Source organism: Biomphalaria glabrata, chromosome 1 (genome assembly GCF_947242115.1).
Source record: "Biomphalaria glabrata chromosome 1, xgBioGlab47.1, whole genome shotgun sequence".
Classification (NCBI taxonomy): domain Eukaryota; kingdom Metazoa; phylum Mollusca; class Gastropoda; family Planorbidae; genus Biomphalaria; species Biomphalaria glabrata.
Genome location: NC_074711.1, coordinates 84,388,823 through 84,397,909, shown reverse-complemented (window position 1 = coordinate 84,397,909; position 9,087 = coordinate 84,388,823). Strand labels below are relative to the sequence as shown.

Sequence of the window (9,087 nt, the reverse complement as noted above, 5' to 3'; positions counted from 1 at the left end):
CAATGACAAGTTTTATAAAGATGTCCTAGAAGTTGGTGAACTAGCTAAACTGGCATATTATAATGATATTGTGATTGGAGCAGTTTGCTGTCGAATCGACACTTCTGAAAATGTTCGACGGTTGTACATCATGACCCTAGGCTGTTTGGCTCCTTACAGAAGACTTGGCATTGGTACTGTTATGCTTGAGCATGTGCTGAACATCTGTGAAAAAGATGGTAACATTGATAACGTCTTCCTACATGTGCAAGTCAACAATGAAGGAGCCATAAAGTTGTATGAAAAGTTTGGCTTCAAGATTGTTGAGGAAAACAAGAACTACTACAAAAGGATAGAGCCTGCCGATGCCTATGTTTTACAAAAGTCCTTCAAGGAAGGTTCCACAGATGAAAGGAAAACAGCTTCAGAGACCTCTAGTGAAGACACAACAGATAAAATAATGTCATAGCATTTTCCCATCTGCACATTTACCACCTGCTTTAGCTTTCTTAAAATTATTCACTTTTGTATTTGTGTGAGATGACTAAGAATGGTTTTCACATTTATTGACATCAAATAGTTACTTTAAAATTTTCAAAGGGTAAAAATTTATGATTTAAAAATCTCTATAATACCATTAGGCGTTCTTGGAAATAGTATAAAATTGTTATCATGTTGCAAGTTTTGGAACTCTTTGAATCAGTATACATGCAGGTACTATTTAATTAGTAGTCTTGTCAAACGGAAAAAAACATTGCTAGATCTTTGATTTGTGCACTGGTAATTGAAAACTCAAGCTGTGAGTTTGTACTATTAGCATGTTTCAGTTTGTCCTGAGTGATTTATTATCAATCATAATGAATGTTATACCTTTTTTTCTCATTTTCCTGTTGGCATTTTTAATTATTATTTTTTAGTATATAAAAATTGATCATGGATTTAAAAAAAAAAAACAAAAAAAAAAAAAAAAAGCAGTAAACGTATTTAAGAACCTTGTAACCTTAAGTATTAAATATGAATTCGTTTTCTGAGTTTAATCTTGCAACCATCCACAGCTGGTGGTCAGAAATATTGGGAAAACACATAACTATATAAATGATCCTGGGAAATATGTGATTTCAATCATGAAGAGATGGAGCCTCCCGTAAACTGGATGAGCGTAATAACCGATACATCACCACAGACCGAAAGCAGCACACAGCCTCGCTTCCAGGATTCATCCAGCAAGATTTTGTTCAGTGACTTCAAATTATAATGCCTCAATATTTGTAAAAGCATGATGAAAATAATTAGTTACAATTTGAAGAGCAGAAAAGTAGAACACACCTCCGATCCACACCCCCGCTCCTTTGTTAACAGGTATAGACTCGTTCAATACACTTCATTTCCTTGTCATGCTCTAGTAATGCTAAAAACAAGAAAAATACAAAAATGCTTTAAAAAAAACATCAAAGCTTATTTTGGTTGAAATAATTGTTTTTATTAGCATCCAGCCACGACACAACCTGGACAAAATTAAACCGAGAGATATGATGATAAACAATGAGTTCAATAATATTAATATAACCAACCATTGCTTTTACCCACATCAACTCAGATGAAGAAATTGTAACTTATTCTTCAGCAACTAATAGCAACTAAATTCGTTAATAAACAACAAGCTTTAAGTCAACATGTTTTAAATCTAAAACATTGCTCATTGAATTATTAACACTTATACTATGTTATCAATTAGTAATAAATACAAGCAATTAGGTTGTCATGAACAGTCCCACCTCCCCCTGGTCACTAATGTCAGACAGTCAACAAATATCAGCTACAACCTCAATCATTATTCTAGGTCTAGGGCATTTCAACCATCATTTCAGCATGGCATCTCAATCATTATTCAACCATTTTTTCAGCAGCTCATCTCAATCTGTATTCTAGAACACACCAATCCTCATTCTAAAACACTTCAAACAGTCCAAGAGTAATATAACCGGCTGTCACATGATATACGCACCATGGAAATTGGGTCATACTGTACACTTTCTAAAAATACTAAGCGCATACCAATACACGATTCTGTCATAACACTGGGGAAAAAAAATGAAAATAAAGTCAAATTCACAGTAAGAAAAGAATAAACTCTAGTGACCTCAGATAAAAGGGTGAAAAGCGTTAATACTGTGCCATGACGCATACAATTCAACACACATAAATTAGCTAATAAAGTAATTTAGTAGCAAGCATTACATTTCGACGTCCAACTGTGAATTTACCTCATTCTTTAAAGCAGACTTAACATTCAACAGCTGCATTGGGTCGACACTTATCCCACAACAGCATGCCAATAGTGATCTTTTTTTTAGGCGACTTTAACGATGTAACAGAAGTGCTCCCTGAAGAGCAATGCAGTTCAACTATGGCGCCTTCATTCGGCATGGGGGGGGGGGAGTAGCTGGCAGCAGATGGCCTCTAAGAGATACAGTTGGTGCTCTCACGAAGCCGAGCAAGACACATTTGAGATCCAAAGAAAAACCCTTGTCAAAGACAGGCGCAGAAGGTGCCTAAAGTGGGACAAAATATGTAGGCCGCAACTCGGTTTGCGTAGTCATGTAAAAAACTGCACTTCGGAATCGAAGGCCTGGCCATTATTAATTCAAATTAAAAAAAAATGCTGAAAATGATAATTGCAAAGTACATGTAGCTAGTTAACTTGCTTCTAGTGTAGCCTTATTCACAAAGGTAAGAGAAACGGATATGTATGTTAAAGTATTGGTAAGTTAACAAGATTTCTGGTAATTAATTAATTTGTTTGACACCAACAAGGAATATTAATAGTGCAGCATTTAAAGATGTGGCTTAATATATAGGGTTTTGTCCATTTAGATAATTGTACACGCTATTTCTCCCACACCCATTCTCGGATTAGGTTGAAAATTGAAACACTTATTTATTGTACCTAGCAAAACATGAATGAATTACAAAATTAACCAATAATGTTAATTAATCGGAGGCGCGGTTACTGAGGGTTCTTCTTCTTCGTTCTCATTGTTATGTTGGAGCGTTCAGATGACTAGACCAATACGTGAGATGAACTGCGCAGTGGTTTCCAAATCAGGGAGATCTCCATATAGTTTTCTTTCTGAGTGTTGAAATATAATTTTGTACCTGACATGAGTTGGGGTAAAAGTAAAGGCGGCTGGTCGTTGTGCTGGCGACATGACACCCTTGTTTGACATTTACATCATTTGCCCTATCGACTGCTAGGCATGAAAGGGAAAGTTCACTTTACTAGTGAATTAATTACTTGTGAATTGATTAAAGGGGAAGTTACTTCTACATTATTGAGATATATAGCTGTAAATGTCGAGTTCTTTCCCTTAGATAATCAAGTATTTTAATATTCTCCTTGTTTTCACTGGGTTTCAATGCAAAAATGAGAGACGAGTTTTGATTGAATGTTGTCTCTGCCTTATGAAATTTGGTTTTTGAGTTACTGTAAACCAGCGGTTCTCAACCTTTTATGCTCGGCGACCCCTTTTTACAAATCCCCCACTCTGCGGCGACCCCCTTCACCCGATACACAGAGACAGCTCTAGAAGAGCAGACAATAACAATCTGTAGTTTCGATGGTCTTAGACGACCCGTGGCAAATCGTCAATCGACCCACAATGGGGTCGCGACCCACAGGTTGAGAACCCCTGCTGTAACCTTCTCATTGAGCTTCCTTTCGTTGAGTTGTCCCTCAAAGTTACAACCGAATTATATCTACTTATCCCCTAACAGTTGATTGCCACCTATGGAGATGTTAAAAATAGTTATCATGATTGAAAGAATAGATGGCTAAAAAGGTTTTCGTATGTCTACTAGTGTTTTACACTATGGCCATAAACGACATTGTCTCATGTAACAAGGGCACTTTGCAAATCGAGTTAGTTCGCTGTCAGGGCGGACTTAGACCACCGCAACCTAAGAGGTGCAGTGGGCCCGCACTTTCATAGGCCCCGCGCTAATTTTTGGTATCATTTATTGGCTCCTGGAGATCTCCTGCAATTGCAAAATATATAAATAAAAAAAAAGTCCTTGAAATCTGAAATTAAAAATGAACGGAAAAATAGACAAAATTGTGAATTAGGGATACCAATCCTACTCGCAATTAAAAAAAAAAAACCGGAATTGTCAGCTTTCATTTAATAAAAAGTATTGCAAAGACGAATGTATTTTCTAATACAATATCTTAATTTTGACATTGTGTTTATTCCTACTTAGACGGGTCCTTCGCAATCCGTTTCGCTTAGGGCCCCGCAATTTTTAGGGCCGGCCCTGTTACTTTGTATGCCCATAATATTTCGACTTAACGGATATCAACTGAAAATAATCGACCCTACCCTCCTATACAATCTTTGAAATGAAGAGTAGCTGGTATGAAATTATTCCGGATCACTTAACACTCCCCCCCCCTCCCGTACAACCTTAGGCAGGATGCAGTCCTTTTTATTTTCTTCTTAGCTGGATTACTTCCTGAGTTAAAATTCACCAGATCATTCCGCAGTCTCTAGAGCAGAGTGAAGATGTGAGAGCATCCAGGGAGTTTTCTTTCCTTATAAGTCACAGACATTCTTCTGCGTTTTCAATTATCACGTTGAAGGGTTCATGTGACTAGACGATGGAGATATTCATTTTTATTTGCGAGGTGAAAGTCTTGTCAAGTCTCTCTAGCTATCTCACTACCTAAAGTAGGTCGAGAATTTGTTTTTTTCGTGTTGCCAGTTTATCTAATTTTGTAAGAAGAATAAATCTTTTTTAGTTTCTCTTTATTACATGTAACATGTTATTAATTTTGAATGTATGGATAAGGTTATTTATTATTATTTAAAAAAACATAAGTGTACGCTAAATGAAAATATGGAGATGCTGTGGCTGAGGGGTAAAGCACTTGGAACCGGAAGTCCCGTGTTCGAATCCTGGTGGAGACTCTAGGTGGACCACTTCGGGGGCCGATTTTGAGTTTGTGTTTCCACACAAACTGTCTTTGTACCTTGTTTTTTTTGTGTCGTTTGGATAAGAAGATGTAATTTTTTGGTTTAATTTACTCACTATTATTTTAAATTACTTTCTTCATCTCTTAGTCGTTTCTTTAAGAGACAACAACATTGCGATGGTTATCCATTTGTTGACCTAGTCGTGATAATACTTATAGATATACTCTTTACTAATTCGCAGGTTTTCCTGGCGGATTAAAGCAACCCGTTTAATTCTATAAGAAAGATCACAGATTAGAAATTAGACTTTGTCTTATTTTTTTTCTCAGTATTTCATTAAGTTTTGTTTCTGTAATAGCAAGTTATGCGTCAGTGTTTTATATTTCATTGTTACTTTCCTTTTTAGTCATCTGTCCTTTGACGTGTAAGTTAGGTGATTCTATTAATGTTGTTATTCTAACCAAATGTGAATATTCATTTGTTATAGATGTCATGGATTTATTTTGTGTTCATTCTGGTTTATTTATCTTTGCCAAAGCTTAGGGGTTCCCAAACCGAGGATTCATATTTTAATATTGGTCTAAACATGGATCTTGTTTGTTTTGTAAACATTTCTTTTCATAAACCCAAACTACTTTCTTTTATTTTTATTTAAATAATGGGTCTCCGAACCAAATAGGTACACAGCGTTACTTGTCGCACGAAAATCATTGCAGCACATAAACTTATCACAGGGCTATTGTGAAAGTCTCCAACAACTAGGGCACCTTAGAATGCACTGATTATATCATTTCAGCACCTAAACTTATCACAGGGCTATTGTGATAGTCTCCAACAACTAGGGCACCTTAGAATGCACTGATTATATCATTTCAGCACCTAAACTTATCACAGGGCTATTGTGATAGTCTCCAACAACTAGGGCACCTTAGAATGCACTGATTATTTTAGATCGTGACATCACATCCTGTAAATGACGTTTACCTTCAAGGTTGTTTTGTTGCTAAGATACGAGAAATCTAAACAGTAGGATATTTAAGTTGACTTCGAGGTTGATACAACACCAGGTTCATTTTATTTGTCTCACATATTCATGTGTGTGTGTGTGAAGTGTCAGACCGGAAACACATTTTTTTCACATTCCTTTTGGTTTCATTTTATCTCTAATTGTCTTGATGCCTAGCGACGGATATCTCCAAAGGCCAATCTGCCTAGAGACCACATATCTCTAAAAGCCACTCTACCTAGCGACCAGATATCTCTAAAGGCCAATCTGCCTAGGGACCATATATCTCTAAAGGCCAATCTGCCTAGGGACCATATATCTCTAAAGACCTATCTTCCTAGCGACCAGATTCCTTTCTTACTGTTTGTTCCGCAGTCACAATGAAGATGTTTGAGCAAAGATTTCAACTACAGAGAATTTCACACTGGAGCTCCTGCCTAAAAAATTATTGACCGAACAATTATTCACTTAGCTGAAACCAAAATGGAAACATATATTTATATTTCGTCATCGATATAGAAGTACACCACGCGTTAGGATACCACATCTCAATAAGATCTATGTAGACAGTCAACAATAAGCAAACAGCTACTACTAGCGTCAAGGCGGAATACAAAAACAACATTTTATTATCCTGAACGATTTCCCCTTTGCGCACTATATCTTCAGCCGAGACCAATCTCGCGCTTCATTTTGTCCCAGTAAGAGATAAACACCAGTTCATTTTAAAGCTCTGGGGTTTTAGTAACAGTAAAGGTACCATGTAGAAATCAGTATCGATTTGAGAAAACATAGTGAATGATTGTCAGTGCATCTGTGCCGGTCTATTGTTGTAATTCTACCCTAGAACAGAGCAATACGAAACATTATACGAGTATTCATTGTTCAGAAATCTTAAAGCTGTCCAACATGTACAGTATCAATGCGACAGTAAAAAGGTCACAACTTCGATGGGTGAGACATGTAGTCCGCATGCCAGACAATCGCCTTCCCAAACGACTTCTGTTCGGGGAGTTGTGTGCAGGAAAGCGCTCCCAGGGAGGTCAATACAAGCGCTATAAAGACACTCCCAAGAGCTCCTTCAAGGAATGCGATATCGACATCCACGGCTGGGAAGCACTAGCTCTCGATCGCTCCTCATGGCGTGAAGCTGTGAGTCTCGGACTCTCTGGATTTGAAGCAAGAAGAGTGGCCAGGGTGAAAGAGCGCCGAAGCAACAAAAAAGCTGAGAGAAGAAGCAGGCCTATTTGCAACAGACAAAACCCACCCTTGCCACGTATGCGGGAGGCTTTTTAAAGCGAGGATTGGCCTTTACAGTCATCTTCGAGTCCATAGGAAATGAGAAATGTGCTCGTCTTCGATCATGAAGGAGGAGCTATAAATTCATTGCTCTTAACAGAGATGTGGCAGTAGTTAATTAAGAATATATTATGCAACCTGTTACAAAATAGTAATGGCTATACACATGTTGTTATGGATAAAAGTAAATATACTCTACTTACTTCCTCTTACTGGACGTTAGCAGTTACTTACAGATCTGTGTCTTGCACCAAGAGCATGATTGCCAAATAAATCTTATATAATATAATGTTAAAAGCTATGTACGAGTAAATTTAGGTGAAAAAAAAAAGCTATATTGACAAGAGTCTCCATATCAATTCAATTAGCATTTGTCGACAAACACCAGAGCTCAAATTTAGACCAAACAAAATACAATCATAAAAAAATACAATCATAAGCGTGAAAAGACAAAAAAATATAACATTATGCAAGTAAGATATCCAGGGCCGTATTCTTTTTACACATTGGCAATACAAGTTATAGCTTAGGGCCCCTAGAAATATTTAGCACTGAGATGTAATATTTGGACTTATAAATGGCCCCATACATCAAATAGCTTAGAGCCTTATTTTTCAGCTTAAATACAGCCCTGGTGATATCAGAAGAAAATGGTTGAAATGACATAGCCTCTTAGAATAGAAAGTTATTACAAGAGACGAACGCCATGATTGATAGTACTTGACCAGGAATAACTGCTAGCTTGAAAGCTGTTCTGGAGATAGAGCATTACTGAAGCTGTTTTAGTTTTGTTTTGTATGGTAGATAACAAACTTATCCAGGGCTCGAACTATTGTCAATCTTTCTATTTAATAAATTGTACATATCGGTGATCCAGGCAGTACCACAATGTACCACACATCACTGTGTTCAAATCAACGAAACTTCTCCACTTTCGTATGACTGTTATTATAAACTTTACATGCATCTGTGACTGTTACAAAGTGGTTGTGCTTGTTATAAAGTGGTTGTGTTTGTTAAATGCTTTTCTCTGTTTTTCAAGCAGATCCGTAAGGGCCTCTTGCCCGCCGATACTTTGGACACTTTCAGTTTTCGGCACCCCGCACCCAAATGATTGGCGGTCTCTTCCCGCTGAGGCAGTTTCCTCATGGCGTATCCGTCCATGTGGGACGAACTCCCTCGAGGGGAGCCTCTTCTAACCACAGAGACCGAGCCGCTGATGATGTCCGGGTTGGATTCGTGATGTTTACGACAGACTAAGCGTCCTTTGAGCAAATAGTGAACCTGAAAAGAAAGTATGTTAGAGTAAATATTGGTGAAGAAAATAAATTGGCAGAAATAGATTTGTCATGTAGAAATATGTTAGTTACGTAGAAATAGGTTTTGTCACGTAGAAATAGGTTTTGTCACGTAGAAATAGGTTTTGTCACGTAGAAATAGGTTTTGTCACGTAGAAATAGGGTTTTGTCGAGTAGAAATTGGTTTGTCACGTAGGTAGGTTTGTCACGTAGAGATAGGTTTGTCATGTAGAAAAGGGTTTGTCAGATAGAATGGTAGAAATATTAGGTTGTAAAAGATTGTCAGACATTAGTAGCAATGCTAGATGGTAATTCATTTGTCTAGTAGTAATAGATTTATCAGGAAGCAAAGGGTTGGCAGGCAATATTCGGTTATTTAGATAGTTAGTTGAGGTTTCTCAGGCAGTAATAGTTGTGTCAAATAGTAATAGGTTTATCATTTAGTAATAGGTTTATCATTTAGAAATAGGTTTGTTTGTTTTGTAAAATGTTTTTCATGTTTCGGATGTTCCTTCAGAGTTGAAGATAGTTTACT

At 37.2% G+C, this 9,087-nt stretch overlaps 2 protein-coding genes across 2 annotated transcripts in view; one reads left to right on the top strand and one right to left on the bottom strand.

The window, feature by feature from the left end:
• On the top strand, positions 1-728 carry LOC129924241 (N-alpha-acetyltransferase 50-like). Its single transcript, XM_056018247.1, has one exon. It carries the CDS (start codon positions 131-133, stop codon positions 446-448), a length of 318 nt encoding a protein of 105 aa, XP_055874222.1. The 5' UTR covers positions 1-130; the 3' UTR covers positions 449-728.
• A 739-nt stretch (positions 729-1,467) lies between these two features.
• The window catches only part of LOC106064180 (calcitonin gene-related peptide type 1 receptor-like), a 127,172-nt gene continuing 119,552 nt past the window's right edge, over positions 1,468-9,087 (bottom strand). The window contains exon 13 of the mRNA XM_056030854.1: positions 1,468-8,538. Coding sequence (XP_055886829.1) covers positions 8,251-8,538 — 288 coding nt within the window. The 3' untranslated portion in view covers positions 1,468-8,250. The remainder of the gene's footprint in view (positions 8,539-9,087) is intronic.

Bases quoted from the DNA above. Each gene is read 5' to 3' on its own strand.
- LOC129924241 (XM_056018247.1), top strand. From the start codon at position 131: ATGACCCTAGGCTGTTTGGCTCCTTACAGAAGACTTGGCATTGGTACT.